This window comes from Heterodontus francisci, chromosome 1 (genome assembly GCF_036365525.1).
Source record: "Heterodontus francisci isolate sHetFra1 chromosome 1, sHetFra1.hap1, whole genome shotgun sequence".
Classification (NCBI taxonomy): Eukaryota; Metazoa; Chordata; class Chondrichthyes; order Heterodontiformes; family Heterodontidae; genus Heterodontus; species Heterodontus francisci.
Window position 1 is genome coordinate 48,379,190 of NC_090371.1, and position 16,778 is coordinate 48,395,967.

The 16,778-nt window shown below is 43.1% G+C and overlaps 1 protein-coding gene across 4 annotated transcripts in view; it reads left to right on the forward strand.

Annotated features, from left to right (window-relative positions):
* ctif (CBP80/20-dependent translation initiation factor) overlaps window positions 1-16,778 on the forward strand; it is a 395,289-nt gene that overhangs the window by 161,525 nt on the left and 216,986 nt on the right. For all 4 annotated transcript variants that reach the window (XR_010974913.1, XM_068030259.1, XM_068030279.1 and 1 more), the window contains exons 4-5: window positions 7,873-7,946; window positions 9,550-9,657. Coding sequence is in view for 3 of the 4 variants with exons in the window: in XM_068030259.1 (XP_067886360.1) it covers window positions 7,873-7,946; window positions 9,550-9,657 (182 nt within the window). In the remaining variant the exon portion in view is untranslated. The remainder of the gene's footprint in view (window positions 1-7,872; window positions 7,947-9,549; window positions 9,658-16,778) is intronic.

The window sequence follows — 16,778 nt, forward strand, 5'->3', positions numbered from 1 at the left end:
TTACCTTTAATAGTTACACAGTTGCATCATCATCTGCTGTTGTCACAGAATGGTTGTTGTTACGGTCAGCTAAGCAGGGGTTGAAGGGCTTCCCTTTTTTTCTCTCTCCTTGTTTGACCACAACAGGTTTAATTCTTTTTTTAAAGTAGATGTACTGGCCAATTCAGTAGGTGTTTGATTAGGTACTTGCTATGATCTTAAGAACCAAATGGACAGGTTTTATTGAGTTAACAAAGAAAGAGGTTAACTTTATTGTACCTAAACCAAACTAATGAAAATAATAAACTATGTGCCAACTTTCACTCACACACACACACACACACACACACACACACACACACACACACTAGAGGTTTACACACACACACTAGAGGTTTACACACACAAATAGGTTAAAGAGTGCGGAACGGTAGATTGGTTGAGTTAGCGTCGATAGAAAAAAGGGGGATACAGTCTGTGGCGTTTAATGATTTGGCTGGTTTCTAGCAGCATTTGGTTGTCCTGAGGCTTTTAGTTTGAAAAGGTAGATGACTGGTTCAGTGGGTCTCTTGGAGACAGTGATACGGATGATTTCCTGCAATGGGATTTCTGATTGTAGCTGGAGTATGCAGAGGTGGTCAGTCAACAGGCAGGATTTGAAAGCTTTCAAGCTGGAATGGAGAGAGAGAAACCCCACTTGGGTCTGCACGTGTCATAGTCCAGAAGCTTCTCTTTTCTCTGCTGCAGAAAGACACATGCTTAAAAAGCTCAGAGGGGATTTGAGGAAAAATGTTTTCACCCAGAGAGTGGTTGGAATCTGGAACACACAACCTGAAGGGGTGGTAGAGGCAGGAACCCTCACAACATTTACAGAAGTATTTAGATGAGCACTTGAAACGCCATGGCATACAAGGCTACGGGCCAAGTGCTGGAAAATGGGATTAGAACAGATAGGCTTGATGGCCGTCACATACACGATGGGCCAAAGGGCCTGTTTCTGTGCTGTATAACTCTGACACAGATGGGGAGGGGCTTGTCACATGACAGTCACTCAGTGATTCAAACATAGCAGTTAGCAGTATTTCTTCTTGCTAAAAGAACAGGTAATTCCCTTAAACTTCCTGAGTCTTGGTTCTTGCTGGGAAATGAGCAGACATTTTGTCTCCATCACAGGCCTTGCAATGTAGGATACAGTGTTGCAAATTAGGTGGCCATCCTAAGCTGTTAGCAAAGTCCATCCTTTTAGTTGTTCTTTTTTAAATGTCCTTTTAAAAAATATATAAATTCAGATCTCCAGTCAGTGGATTAAAGAAAATTATCATTCAACAGAGCAAGTTGGCGTGATATTGTTCGAAGATTGAATATACTGGCCAAAGTACAACACCGCCCCCCTCCCCCCGGCAACCAAAATTTGCTGTTTGTAAGTAAACCAGGAAAGGTCTGAAAGGAAACATGGAGGTGAGATTGGGTTGACTAGTCTTTCACTGACGTAGAATCCTTGGGGTGAGGGAGGGTCAAGAAGGAAATTGACGTTTGAGGTTTTGTATAATGATTAGGAGAGTCGATGAACAGAAATGAAAATCCGAGTTGAAGGAAAGTGTTACCTGTTATTTTGTGCTTCTGTTCCAATCCTTTAGCCTGACTCCCCTACTGTTGGGGCTGATAATCCAGCTTGGATTCCTTAATACTTCAGCAGAGGGAGTGGACTTACTGCTGGCTCTAGTTCCAGTTCGGTTCAATAAATTGCATCTGTTGGAGTCGAGAATTCTATGGCCCCATCAACTTGCAAAGTAGCGAAGGATGGTGGAAACTTTTTATATCATTCAGAGATTTCAAATATTCTGTTGTGTGTCAGAATTCCTCGGTTTCACTGCACTATCTGAAACCAATCTTCTGTCTCTTTAGGAGTCTCTGTGAATTAGAATATTACAGCGCAGTACAGGCCCTTCGGCCCTCGATGTTGCGCTGACCTGTGAAACCATCTGACCTACACTATTCCATTTTCATCCATATGTCTATCCAATGACCACTTAAATGCCCTTAAAGTTGGCGAGTCTACTACTGCTGCAGGCAGGGCGTTCCACACCCCTACTACTCTCTGAGTAAAGAAACTACCTCTGACATCTGTCCTATATCTATCACCCCTCAACTTAAAGCTATGTCCCCTCGTGTTTGCCATCACCATCCGAGGAAAAAGACTCTCACTATCCAACCTATCTAACCCTCTGATTATCTTATATGTCTCTATTAAGTCACCTCTCCTCCTCCTCCTCTCTAACGAAAACAACCTCAAGTCCCTCAGCCTTTCCTCGTAAGACCTTCCCTCCATACCAGGCAACATCCTAGTAAATCTCCTCTGCACCCTTTCCAAAGCTTCCACATCCTTCCTATAATGCAGTGACCAGAACTGCACGCAATACTCCAGGTGCGGTCTCACCAGAGTTTTGTACAGCTGCAGCATGACCTCGTGGCTCCGAAACTCGATCCCCCTACTAATAAAAGCTAACACACCATATGCCTTCTTAACAGCCCTATTAACCTGGGTAGCAACCTTCAGGGATTTATGTACCTGGACACCAAGATCTCTCTGTTCATCTACACTACCAAGAATCTTCCCATTAGCCCAGTACTCTGCATTGCTGTTACTCCTTCCAAAGTGAATCACCTCACACTTCTCCGCATTAAACTCCATTTGCCATCTCTCAGCCCATCTCTGCAGCCTATCTATGTCCCTCTGTAAACTACAACATCCTTCGGCACTATCCACAACTCCACCGACCTTAGTGTCATCCGCAAATTTACTAACCCACCCTTCTACACCCTCATCCAGGTCATTTATAAAAATGACAAACAGCAGTGGCCCCAAAACAGATCCTTGCGGTACACCACTAGTAACTAAACTCCAGGATGAACATTTGCCATCAACCACCACCCTCTGTCTTCTTTCAGCTAGCCAATTTCTGATCCAAAGCATTAAATCACCTTCAATCCCATACTTCCGTATTTTCTGCAATAGCCTACCGTGGGGAACTTTATCAAACGCCTTACTGAAATCCATATACACCACATCCACGGCTTTACCCTCATCCACCTGTTTGGTCACCTTCTCGAAAAACTCAATAAAGTTTGTGAGGCACGACCTACCCTTCACAAAACCGTGCTGACTATCGCTAATGAACTTATTCTTTTCTAGATGATTATAAATCCTATCTCTTATAACCTTTTCCAACATTTTACCCACAACCGAAGTAAGGCTCACAGGTCTATAATTACCAGGGCTGTCTCTACTCCCCTTCTTGAACAAGGGGACAACATTTGCTATCCTCCAGTCTTCCGGCACTATTCCTGTCGACAATGACGACATAAAGATCAAGGACAAAGGCTCTGCAATCTCCTCCCTAGCTTCCCAGAGAATCCTAGGATAAATCCCATCTGGCCCAGGGGACTTATCTATTTTCACACTTTCCAAAATTGCTAACACCTCCTCCTTGTGAACCTCAATCCCATCTCGCCTAGTAGTCTGAATCTCAGTATTCTCCTCGACAACATTTTCTTTCTCTACTGTAAATACTGACGAAAAATATTCATTTAATGCTTCCCCTATCTCCTCTGATTCCACACACAATTTCCCACTACTATCCTTGATTGGCCCTAATCTAACTCTAGTCATTCTTTTATTCCTGATATATCTACAGAAAGCCTTAGGGTTTTCCCTGATCCTATCCGCCAATGACTTCTCGTGACCTCTCCTTGCTCTTCTTAGCTCTCCCTTTAGATCCTTCCTGGCTAGCTTGTAACTCTCAAGCGCCCTAACTGAGCCTTCACGTCTCATCCTAACATAAGCCGCCTTCTTCCTCTTGACAAGCGCTTCAACTTCTTTAGTAAACCACGGCTCCCTCGCTCGACAACTTCCTCCCTGCCTGACAGGTACGTACTTATCAAGGACACACAGTAGCTGCTCCTTGAATAAGCTCCACATTTCGATTGTTCCCATCCCCTGCAGTTTCCTTCCCCATCCTACGCATCCTAAATCTTGCCTAATCGCATCATAATTTCCTTTCCCCCAGCTATAATTCTTGCCCTGCGGTATATACCTGTCCCTGCCCATCGCTAAGGTAAACCTAACCAAATTGTGATCACTATCACCAAAGTGCTCACCTACATCTAAATCTAACACCTGGCCGGGTTCATTACCCAGTACCAAATCCAATGTGGCATCACCCCTGGTTGGCCTGTCTACATACTGTGTCAGAAAACCCTCCTGCACACACTGGACAAAAACTGACCCATCTAAAGTACTCGAACTATAGTATTTCCAGTCAATATTTGGAAAGTTAAAGTCCCCCATAACAACTACCCTGTTACAATCGCCCCTGTCGAGAATCATGTTCGCTATCCTTTCCTCTACATCTCTGGAACTATTCGGAGGTCTATAAAAGACTCCCAACAGGGTAACCTCACCTCTCCTGTTTCTAACCTCGGCCCATACTTCCTCAGTAGACGAGTCCTCAAATGTCCTTTCTGTCGCTGTAATACTCTCCTTGATTAACAATGCCACACCCCCCACTCTTTTACCATCTTCTCTGTTCTTACTGAAACATCTAAATCCCGGAACCTGCAACATCCATTCCTGCCCCTGCTCTACCCATGTCTCCGAAATGGCCACTACATCGAGATCCCAGGTACCAACCCATGCTGCAAGCTCACCCACCTTATTCCGGATGCTCCTGGCGTTGAAGTAGACACACTTTAAACCAGGTTCTTGCTTGCCAGTGCCCTCTTGCGTCCTTATCCCTGACCTCACTACTCTCAACATCCTGTACACTGGCACTACAATTTAGGTTCCCATTCCCCTGCTGAATTAGTTTAAACCCCCCCGAAGAGCACTAGCAAATCTCCCCCCCCCCCAGGATATTGGTACCCCTCTGGTTCAGGTGAAGACCATCCTGTTTGTAGAGGTCCCACCTACCCCAGAAAGAGCCCCAATTATCCAGGAAACCAAAACCCTCCCTCCTACACCATCCCTGCAGCCACGTGTTCAACTCCTCTCTCTCCCTATCCTCGCTTCGTTATCACGTGGCACGGGCAACAACCCAGAGATAACAACTCTGTTTGTTCTCGCTCTAAGCTTCCACCCTAGCTCCCTGAATTTCTGTCTTAAATCCCCATCTCTCTTCCTACCTATGTCGTTGGTGCCTATGTGGACCACGACTTGGGGCTGCTCCCCCTCCACCCTAAGGATCCCAAAAACACGATCCGAGACATCACGAACCCTGGCACCTGGGAGGCAACATACCAACCGTGAGTCTCTCTCGTTCCCACAGAACCTCCTATCTGTTCCCCTAACTATGGAGTCCCCAATGACTAATGCTCTGCTCCTCTTCCCCTTTCCCTTCTGAGCAACAGGGACAGACTCTGTGCCAGATACCTGTACCCCATTGCTTACCCCTGGTAAGTCGTCCCCCGCAACAGTATCCAAAACGGTATACCTGTTGTTGAGGGAAACGGCCACAGGGGATCCCTGCACTGCCTGCTGGTTCCCTCTCCTTCCCCTGACGGTAACCCATCTACCTACTTCTATTACCTGAGGTGTGACTACCTCCCCATAACTCCTCTCAACAACCCCCTCCGCCTCCCGAATGATCCGAAGTTCATCCAGCTCCAGCTCCAGTTCCCTAACGCGATTCTTGAGGAGCTGGAGTTGGGTGCACTTCCCGCAGATGCAGTCAGCAGGGACGCTCTTGGCGACCCTTACCTCCCACATTCTGCAGGAGGAACATACAACTGCCTTAACTTCCATTCCCTCTACTCTCAATTCCCAACAAATCTACTGAAAAACCAAAAAAAAAAAGTCAAAACTTGTTAGGTTAGCAATCCAACGGACAGAACTTTTTAAATAAAAAGCTTACCTTATCAACAAACCAGAGTCCTTTTTTTTTGGTTAGAGGAGGGTGGGTGGGAGACACTACATGTGTAGTGTCTCGGGTACAGCCACCACCCATGTAAGTATTGTACGATGTGGTCGTAAAACAAAATTTACATTATTAGCCTTGGGTAAATGTGAGCTCAGCTGCAGTCTGAACAACTTGAAAGATAAAGTGCTGATCTTCAGGCTTCAGCACGTTATCAACAAATTATCTAGGGAATCCAGTAAAGCTTATTTTGGGTGACACTGATTTTTCCATAGCACAAAGTCATTCTAAATAAGGTAGTCTAGTGTGAGAACTTAATTTTTTTTCTTTTTAAAAAAAGAAATGTGGAGATGAAGCAATAGTTTGGCACATGGAATTTGGGTTTTAATCTATCTGAAAATGTTGGGATAAAATTCTTCACTGGCTCCTGTATGAAATTAATTTTTGGCGGCAGGCAAAAAAAATGGCAGCCCGCATGAGCAGGCTGCATGCTGCAGAGCCACAGTGATCTCCCAAGCGGCGGCTCAATTAAATAGCAAGGGCGGCCCCCCCAATCACATGGAGAGGGCGGGCTGTCTGATGCCGGCAATGGCATTAGCTGTCTGCGCAGGCACTGGCGCCATTTTTAAAGGACAGCCAGCCCTGCCAGCAAATTTAAATATTTAAAGATGTACCCCTCCCCCAAAATATATCAAATAAAATCCTGACGGCCCTTTCCCACCCCTCAATAAAAATTACATTAAGTATTTGCTATTTCCACCCTCACAAAAACGCTTACCTTTGAAATCTGACCTCTTCCACCCACCACCCCCCCCACAACCCCCCAAACTGTATAAAGTTTAAAGTTCACCCCTTCCCACCATCCCCTACACTGATGATGATTATTTGACCCTCTCACCCTCCCACCCCCACTGTAAAAATCTTAACTCTCCCCCCGGCTCCCCCCACCAGTGTCACGCCTGCTTTTCCCAGACGGGGAATTGAAGATGTGGAAGTGCCGGCTGCCACACTGAAGATGGTGGCGGGCCCGGAAGCTTGATGGTAAGTTTATTTAAACTTATTCATCTCATTGATTTAAATATTGAAATGCAGTACCCCTCATCCAGCGGCGGAGGGGCCGCCACGGAGCCTCGCCGCTGCTGGGAGAATCAGACCGGGCCCTCCTGGCGTCAGGCTCCACAGTGGGCCTCTGCCAGAACCATCTTTCACCACTCCCCCCGCCACGGAAACCTGATGTCAGGCCTGGTAAAATCAAACCCGAGATGAGGGAAGTGAAAAAAAAATCACACTGGTACATTAAGGAATACTGTTCTGGCGTTATAGCAGAGCATGTCACATGAACATAATAGAGGGGGTTTTATTCTACATTTACTCATCCTTTATCTAACTTGGCAGTTCTTGACATTGGGTGCCTAAAATAGGAGTTACATTACAAAGGGTTGCTACTCGAAAACAAAGCAAAAAAAAAATTGGTCAAGGCTTGAAGAGACAAATTAACATAATAAGTGTAACCACACTGAAGCAATGTGTTAGAGATTAAATGTACGAAAATGGAACTGAAGTCCCAATTCAAGGACAGCGTGGAGTTTTCATATAAATGCATAGCAACCTTCAGTCTCTTGACCTTATTTCACTATTCTATTAGACCATGGCTGAACTGTACTCAACCCGTCTTTGCTCCATATCTCTTAATATCCATACCTAAAAAGATGTATTGATTTCAGTCTTGAAAATTCTGATTGACCCAGCATTCACCAGTCTCACACTCCCTCAGTACTACACTGAAGTGTCAGCCTAGATTATCTGTTCAAGTCTGGAGTGGGGCTTGATTCCTTAACCTTCTGATTCAAGAGGTGAGATTGTTACTATTGCACGAAGGCTGGCAGCTTAAGGTTACATATTTCATTTTCTATAACTATTCCAAGTTAACTCTTCAGTTTATGCTCATGTTAACTCTGTGGATCCTTTCCTCCATTTGTAGAACTGTAATCAAGAGACATCTTACGATATTCTGGGAACAGATATCTGGGCAGTTAACACCTTTGAGCATGTCAGGTATGTGGCCTTTTTTCACTTATTTTCAATCCTCTTACCCCAACCCCCATTCCCTGCTTCTTTCAATTCTCTCTGATGCCCCACCACCATTGATTCATGCCCAACGGGGGATGGGCTTCAAGTTATTCGGAATGAGTAATGTTGTTTAGCTTTTCTTTCTGTCCCACTCTTTTCACTATTCTGAGCATTATCCAGCTTAGCTACCAGAACAGCGTGTGGTCTTCGTTCTAGGTGGGAGATGTGCACTTTTGGTCTGGTATATGCACATCCAGATCAGAGGTCTCTAAGCAGGGGACAAATATTAACATTTCCAAAAGTGGCAAAGCTCTCTCTTTAAGTGATACTTGGGTTGGGAGAGGGAGGTTACGAGTCTTAAACAGCAACAAGGGAAACTGAATGTAACTGAGGCTGCTCCTGCACCTCAGATATTTAAAAAAGGTTAAAAAATGCTTTGAGGTGATCTTGATTTTAACATGTGGAAATTGCTGTGACTTCCTGTATTCTAATTTAAATAAAAGATTTAACCCTTGCTGTATCACCATCTCCAGAGAGCTCAGTGCTTTCTAGGCCAGCCACTTTTAAAATAACCTCAGCTCACAGAAATAGAGTCCCCTGATGCTATAGAAATAATGTGATACAGGAGGTAACTTAAACAATGTGATCTCACTCACAGATTATACAGTTTTCATAAACTGTACAAACCCTATTCTTATTGGTTGTAAACCCATGAAACTCATTCATTGGAAAAGGGGGAAAGAAGACACAGGGCCAGCAAATGTTCTTTTGTACCCAGGTTTCACACATGAAGAATAACAGTCCTGCTTCATAACCCTCTCCGGATTCATTATCCTTCTCCCCCTCACTCACTCCCTCCTCCATTGCCAACACATTATGTCCCATCGTGCTTGCGTGTAACTTTCGCTGTTGGCGCGCACAATTGGTATTGTGTCCTTATTCTGCCTCTGTACTTAACATCTGCCAGTAAACTGTGGCTTTTACCCAACTTTGTTCCTAACTTCTGCTGTTTGGTGTTATTTTATTGTCTGTGCCAAAAATATCTAGATTGCTGGAAGGCTTTGCCAAATGGAGAAAAAGAAAACAATTGGTAGTTTTATTTTCCAAGCCTGGGAGATATCTGGTACACATCATTCTCTCCTTGATGTAACTACGCTTCACCTGTCTGAGGAGCTGATGCTTTGTGTAAAAAATGTGTGGGAGCAAATAGCTTTGAACATCACAGAAAAAAATTGTTTTCTTGCACAGAGTAGAGCTTCTAACCAGCCTCTTTCAGGGAGGCCCAAATTGAGAACATGTCACGTACCCTTTCAACCTGGTACACAAGGTGTGAAGGAAACAAGAGAGAAATGCCTCAGAAAAGGAGCAGATTATCAAAGATGACCAGAAGTCTGTGGGAAGGAGGAAGCCTGTCAGGTACTTCCCTATTCCTCTGGAAAACAGTGAATAAGGGAATTTCTTGGGTCTGTTCAATTACAGAAAGACCTTCGTAGGCCTATTCCTCTGGAAAGCAGAGACTAGTTTAAAGATGGCCTGATACAGGCCTGTTTCCCCGTGAGTTATAATGTGTGCGGGTTTTCTCTTGCAGTGGAGCAACATGGGATCTGCAACCTGAGAAATTAGATTTCACCAACTCGTTTCATCGAAAGCATTTACAAAACGCTTCCAAGTACCTCCCCCACATTGATCGAGAAGGGTAAGTATCATTTCTGCAAATGTGAAAAGGGGGATTCTTGACATTTCTTCCAGTTGAAGAATCTTCATCTCCATAATTTCCCTCTTAGGAACATATTGTTTTCCATGACTGAGAGAGGAGGGAAAGCAGTCTGTGGGGAGAGCGTTCTCTTTATTCTTTAGCACTCCTGAATGGCCCAGTTTAAATAAGAAACTCCGCTGCATAAGAAGTTGCATCTTTCAGGCATTTTTGTGTATATATCTATATGTATATATTTATTCTCAGGATGTGGGTATTGCCAACATTTATTGGCCATCCCTGGTTACCCTGAGAAGATGGTGGAGCTTCTCCTTAACTGCTAATAGTAGTTTGATACGACGGAATGTCTTGCTAGGGCCACTTCAGAGGGCAGTTAAGAATCAACCATTTCTGTTACCGCAGAAATATTTCTTTACTGAGCTGTGTGCTTTCATGGAAGGGAGTCGGATTCAAACTTAACATTTTCACAGTTTTTATTCTGCATTCATCAAGGTGAAAGATTCAGTGCTGGGATGCAACTTTTTTTTTTACTTCGGGACATAGGATGTTAGATAGCAAATAGGAACAGGAGTAGGCTGTTCAGCCCCTCGAGCCTGCTCCGCCATTCAACTAGATCATGACTGATCTACCTCACTGCCATTTTCCTGCACTATCCCCATATCCCTTGATATCTTTAATATCTAGAAATCTATTGATCTCTGTCTTGAACATATTCAATGATTGAGTCTCCATAGCTCTCTAGGGTAGAGAATTCCTAAGATTCACTACCTTCTGAGTGAAGAAATTCCTCCTCATCTCAGTCCTAAATGGCCTACCTCTTATTCTGAGACTGTGTAGGACAATCCCACCATCCCAGGGATCAGTCTGGTGAACTTGTGTTGCACTCCCTCTATAGCAAGTATATCCTTCTTTAGGTAAGGAGACTCAAACTGTACACAATACTCCAGGTACAGTCTCACCAAAGCTCTATACAATCACAGCAAGACTTCTTTGCTCCTGTACTCAAATCCTCTTGCAATAAAGGCCAACATACCATTTGCCTTCCTAATTGCTTGCTGCACCTGCATGTTAGCTTTCAGTGACTAATGAACAAGGACACCCAGGTCCCTTTGGACATCAACACTTCCCAATCTCTCACCATTTAAGAAATACTCTGCATTTCTGTTTTTCCTACCAAAGTGGATAACTTCACATTTTTCCACATTGTATTCCATCTGCCATATTCTTGTCCACTCACTTAGCCTGTCTAAATCCCCTTGAAGCCTCTTTGCATCCTTCTCACAACCCACCTAGTTTTGTGTCATCAGCAAACTTGGAAATATTACATTTGCAATAATTTAATATAGATTGTGAATAGCTGGGGCCCAAGCACTGATCCTTGCGGTAACCCAATAGTCACAGCCTGCCAACCTGAGAATGACCCGTTTATTCCTACGCTTTGTTTTCTGACCATTAACCAATTCTCAATCTATGCCAAAAAATTTGCTCCAATTTTGCTTACTAACCTGTGTGGGACCTTATCAAAAACCTTCTGAAAATCCAAATACACTACATCCACTGGTTCCCCCTTATCTATTCTGCTAGTTACACCCTCAAAAAAAAACTCCAACAGGTTTGTTAAATATGATTTCCCTTTCATAAATCCATGTTGACTCTACCCAATCCTATAATTATTTTGTAAGTGTCCAGTTATCACATCCTTTATAATAGCGTATTCCTTACTACTGATGTCGGGCTAACAGGTCTGTAGTTCCCTGGTCTCTCTCTCTCTCCTTTCTTAAATAGTGGGGTTACATTTTACTATCTTCCAAACTGCAGGAATCGTTCCAGAATCTATAGAATTTTGGAAGATGACCACTGATGCATCCACTCTTTCTACAGCCACCTCTTTCAACACTCTGGGATGTAGATCATCAGGTGCAGGGGATTTATCAACTTTCAGTACACTTTTTTACTAATACTAATTTCTTTCGGTTACTCATTCTCACTAGCCCCTTGTTTCTCTAGTATTCCTGGGAGCTTTTTTGTATCTTCCACCATAAAGATGACACAAAGTATTTGTTTAGTTTCTCCACCATTTCTTTATTCCCCATTATAAATTCTCCTGTCTCTGCCTGCAGTGGGCCTACATTTGTGTTGGTAATCTTTTCTTTTTGCATACCTGTAGAAGCTTTTACAGTCTGTTTTTATGTTTCTTGCTAGTTTGCTGTGTTTTATCAGTTTCTTGGTCCTCCTTTGCTGAATTCTAAAATGCTGTCAATCCTCAAGCTTACTACTTTTTGGCAGCTTTTTAAGCCTGTTCCTTTGATCTAATATTATCTTTAACTTTGTTTGTTAGCCATGGTTGGATCACCTTTCCGGCTGGGTTTCTGTGCTTCAGATGTAAATTTGCTGTAAACCATGTATTGATTCTTTAAATGCTAGCCATTGCCTGTCTACCGTCATGCCTCATAATGTAGTTTCCCAATCTATGTCAGCCAACTTGCCCTCATACCTTCGTAATTTTCTTTGTTTAAATTCAAGACCGTAGTTTTGGATTGAACTACATCACTTTCAAGCTTAATGTAAAATTCTATCATATGATGGTCACTCTTTCCTAGAGGACTTTTTTTTTGTTCGTTCATGGGATGTGGGTGTTGATGGTTAGGCCAGCATTTATTGCCCACCCCTAATTGCCCTTGAGAAGGTGGTGGTGACCTGTCTTCGTTGCAGTCCTTGGGGTATAGGTACGCCAGCAACAGTGAAGGAATGGCGACATAATTCCAAGTCAGAATGGATGTGTGGCTTGGAGGGGATCTTGGGTGGTGTTTCCATGCATCTGCTGTCCTTGTCCTTCTAGGTGGTAGAGGTTGTGGGTTTGGAAGGTGCTGTCGAAGATTATTAATTAGCCCTTTCTTATTGCACAATACTAGGTCCAAAATAGCCCGTCTTCTAATAAAAACAGAAAGTGCTCAAAATACTCAGCAGGTCTGGTAGCATCTGTGGAGAGAGAAAGGGTTAACGTTTCAGGTCTGTGACCTTTCATCAGAACTGGCAAAGGTTAGAAATGTAATGGGCTTTGAGCAAGTGAAGGGGGTGGGGGGGGGGGGGGGGGGAAAAGAAGAACAAAAGGGAAGGTGTGATAGGGCGGAGGGCAGGAGAGATTAAATGACACAGTTATCATGGAATAAAAGGCAAAGGGAGTGCTTATAGTTGCAGGAAAAGACAACGCATTAGTCCAGAGAAAGTGTTAATGGCAGAATAATGAACAGCTCTGTCCGAAAGCAAAAAGCATGAAAAGACAAGTTTAAAACAGGCCCATGGTTTTAAAAAATAAAATTACATTTAACATTTTTGAAAAAATTAAAAAAAAGAATGGCAGTCATGTTCTGAAATTGTTAAACGCAATGTTGAGTCCAGAAGACTAGTCTGTTCTCTTGCTGGTTTTTCAACATACTGTTCTAGAAAACTATCGTGTATACGTTCCAGGAATTTGTTCTCCACAGCATTAGTCCTAATTAGGTTTACTCAGTCTATATGTAGATTGAAGACCCCCATGATTACTGTATTACCCTTGTTACATGAACATCTAATTTCCTGATTTTATGCCGTGCCCTACATTATCACTACTGTTCGGCCTATAAACAACTCCTACCAATGTTTGCTGCCCCTTGCTGTTTCTTAGCTCCACCCAAACTGATTCGACATCTTGATCTTCTGATCTAAGATCCCCTCTCATGAATGTACTGATTTCATCCTTTATTAATGGCGCTACCCCACCTCCTTTTCCTTTTTGCCTATCCTTCCTAAATGTTGAATACCTTTGAACATTCACCCGGCCTTGGTCACTCTGCAGCCACGTTTCCATAATGGCAATTAGATCATACCTGTTTACTTCCATTTGTGCCGTTCATCTGTCTTGTTGCGAATACTGTGTGCATTCAGATAGAGTGCCTTTAATTCTGTCTTTTTATTATTTTCACAACCTCTAGCCTTATCTACTGGTGCACTCTTAAGTTTGTATGATCTGTCCCTTCCTGTCACACTCAGATTATCAATTCCCTTATTGCTACCTTGCTGCCTTGCCTTGTTCTCTCACTTTAATTTATCACATCTCCCCTCACTTGATCCCTCACCCCCTCTATTTAAAGCCCTCTCTACCGTCCAAGTTATATGACTCGCCAGAACACTAGTCTGAGCTCGGTTCAGGTGAAGACTGTCCCAACGGTACAGCTCTCCCTTTCCCCAGTAGTGGTGCCAGTGCCCCATGAATTGAAACCCTTTTCTCCCACACCAATCTTTAAGTCACACATTTTATTATATTCTTATTTACCCTAATCCAATTTGCTTGTGGCTCAGGTAATAATCCAGAGATTATTACCTTTGAGATTCTGCTATTTTAATTTAGCCCCTAGCTGTTCACACTCCCTAAGCAGAACCTCTTTCCTAGTCCTACCTCTGTTGCTGGTACCCACATGGACCACGACAACTGGATCCTCCCCCTCCCACTGCAATTTCCTCTCCAGCCCCGAGCAGTTGTCCTGTACCCCGGCAATGGGGAGGCAACACAGCCTTCTGAAGTCTTGCTGTCGGCTGCAGAGAACTGTGTCTATACCCCTGACTATAATGTCCCCTACTACCACTACATTCCTATGAGCTTCCCCCAGCTTGAATGACTCATAAGAACACGAACATAAGAACTAGGAGCAGGAGTAGGCAATTCAACCCCTCGAGCCTGCCCTGCCATTCAATACGATCATGGCTGATCTCATCTCGGCCTCAACTCCACTTTCCTGCCCATTCTCCATCATCCTTCAACCCAAGAGAAAACATCTTCTCTATGTCTACTTTGTCAATCCCTTAAATCATCTCATATACCTCAATTAGATCTCCTCTCATTCTTCTTAACTCTAGAGAGTAAAGGCCTAAACTGCTCAATCTCTGTTCATAAGACAAACCCTCATCCCTGGAATCAATCTATTGAACCTGCTCTGAACTGCCTCCAATGCAACTACATCCCTCCTCAAGTAAGGGGACCAAAACTGTACACAATACCCCAGGTGCGGTCTCACTAATGTCTTGTACAGTTGCAGCAACACATAGAAACACTTCCCTACTTTTATATTCTATTCCTTTAGCAATAAATGCCAAAATTCCATTTGCCTTCCTTATTACCTGCCGCACCTGCAAGTTTCTCTCCATTTAGATCATTTGCCTTTCTATTCTTCCGACCAAAATGGATAACCTCACACTTATCCACATTCAACTCCATCTGCCAGATTTTGGCCCATTCACCTAACCTATCCATATCCATTTGTAAATTTCTTATTTATTTATTGCAACTTACTATCCCTCCTATTTTAGTGTCATCGGCAAATTTGGCTATAGTACCTTCTATCCCTGCATCCAAGTCATTAATATAGATTGTAAATAGTTGGGGCTCAAGGAGCAAACCCAGTGGCACCCCACTAGTTACATCTTGCCAACCAGAAAAAGACCCATTTATCCCGACTCTGTGTTTTCTGTTGGTTAGCCAATCCTCTATCCAAGCTAATAAATTGCCCCTAATCCCATGTGATCTTACCTTGTGTATTAACCTTTTGTGCGGCACCTTATCAAATGCCTTCTGGAAGTCCAGATATACTACATCTACAGGAGGCCCATTATCCACTTTGCTTGTCACAGCTTTGAAGAACTCTAGCAAATTAGTCAAACACGATTTACCCTTCATAAAACCATGCTGACTCTGATGGATTGCGTTTTGACTTTCTAAATGTCCTGTTATTACTTCCTTAATAATGGATTCTAACAATTTCCCAACAACAGATGTTAAACTAACTGGTCTCTAGTTTCCTACTTTCTGCCTCCCTCCCTTTTTGAATAAGGGCGTTAGATTAGCATTTTTCCAATCCATTGGAACCTTTCCCGCATCCAGGGAATTTTGGAATATTATAACCAATGGATCCACTATCTCCGCTGCCACTTCCTTTAAGACCCTACGATGTAGGCCATCAGGCCTTGGGGACTTGTCCGCCTTCAATCCCAATAGTTTGCTGAATACTTTTTCCCTAGTGGTGATGATTGTTTTAAGTTCCTCCCTTTCTATAACCTCTGCATTACCTGTTACTATTGGGATGGTACTAATGTCTTTCACCGTGAAAACTGAGACAAAATACTGATTTAATGTCTCCGCCATTTCTGTGTTCCCCTCTATTAACTCCCCAGTCTCATCCTCCAAAGGACTAACATTCACTATAGCTGCTCTCTTACATTTTATATACTTAGAGAAGCTTTTGCGATCTGTTTTTATATTTTGCGCTAGTTTTCTTTCATAATTTACCTTTGCTCTTTTTATTACTTTTTTAGTAACCCTTTGATCTTGAAAGTTTCCCAATCTTCCAGCCTGCCACTGGCCTTTGCAATGTGGTATGCCTTAGTTTTTGTCTGTGTTATCCTTAACTTACTTGCTTAGCCATGGATGTTTTTTCCCCCTCTTAGAATCTTTCTTCCTCCCTGGAATATATTTTAGTTGGGAGGAATTGAATATCTCCAACATCTGCCACTGCTCGTCAACTGTCCTACCTTTTAGTCTTCCTGCCCAGTTCACAAGGGCCAAATCTGTCCTCATGTCTATATATTTACCTTTGTTTAACTCCAGAATGCTAATGTGAAACTCCAGTTTCTCACTGTCAAGCTGAATTTGAAATTCTAGCATGCTATGATCACTTTTCCCTAGAGGATCCTTAACTATGAGATCATGAATTAATCCCACCTCATTACACAATACCAAATCTAGAATAGCCTGCTCCCTGGCTGGTTCCACAACATATTGCTCCAGAAAACAATCTCTAATACATTCAGTGAACTCTCTCTCGAGGCTATCCTTGCTAATTTGATTAATCCAGTCTATATGCATATTAAAATCACCCATGATTATTGACGTACCTTTCTTACAAGCTTCCAGTACTTCCTGGTTTATACTGTGTCCCACTGCGGAACTACTGTTTGAGGACCGATAGATTACTCCCACCAGGGACTTCTTTCTCTTGCTTTTTCTTATTTCTATCCAGACTGATTCTACGTCTTGATCTCCAGTGCCTATATCATTTCTCACTACAGCACTG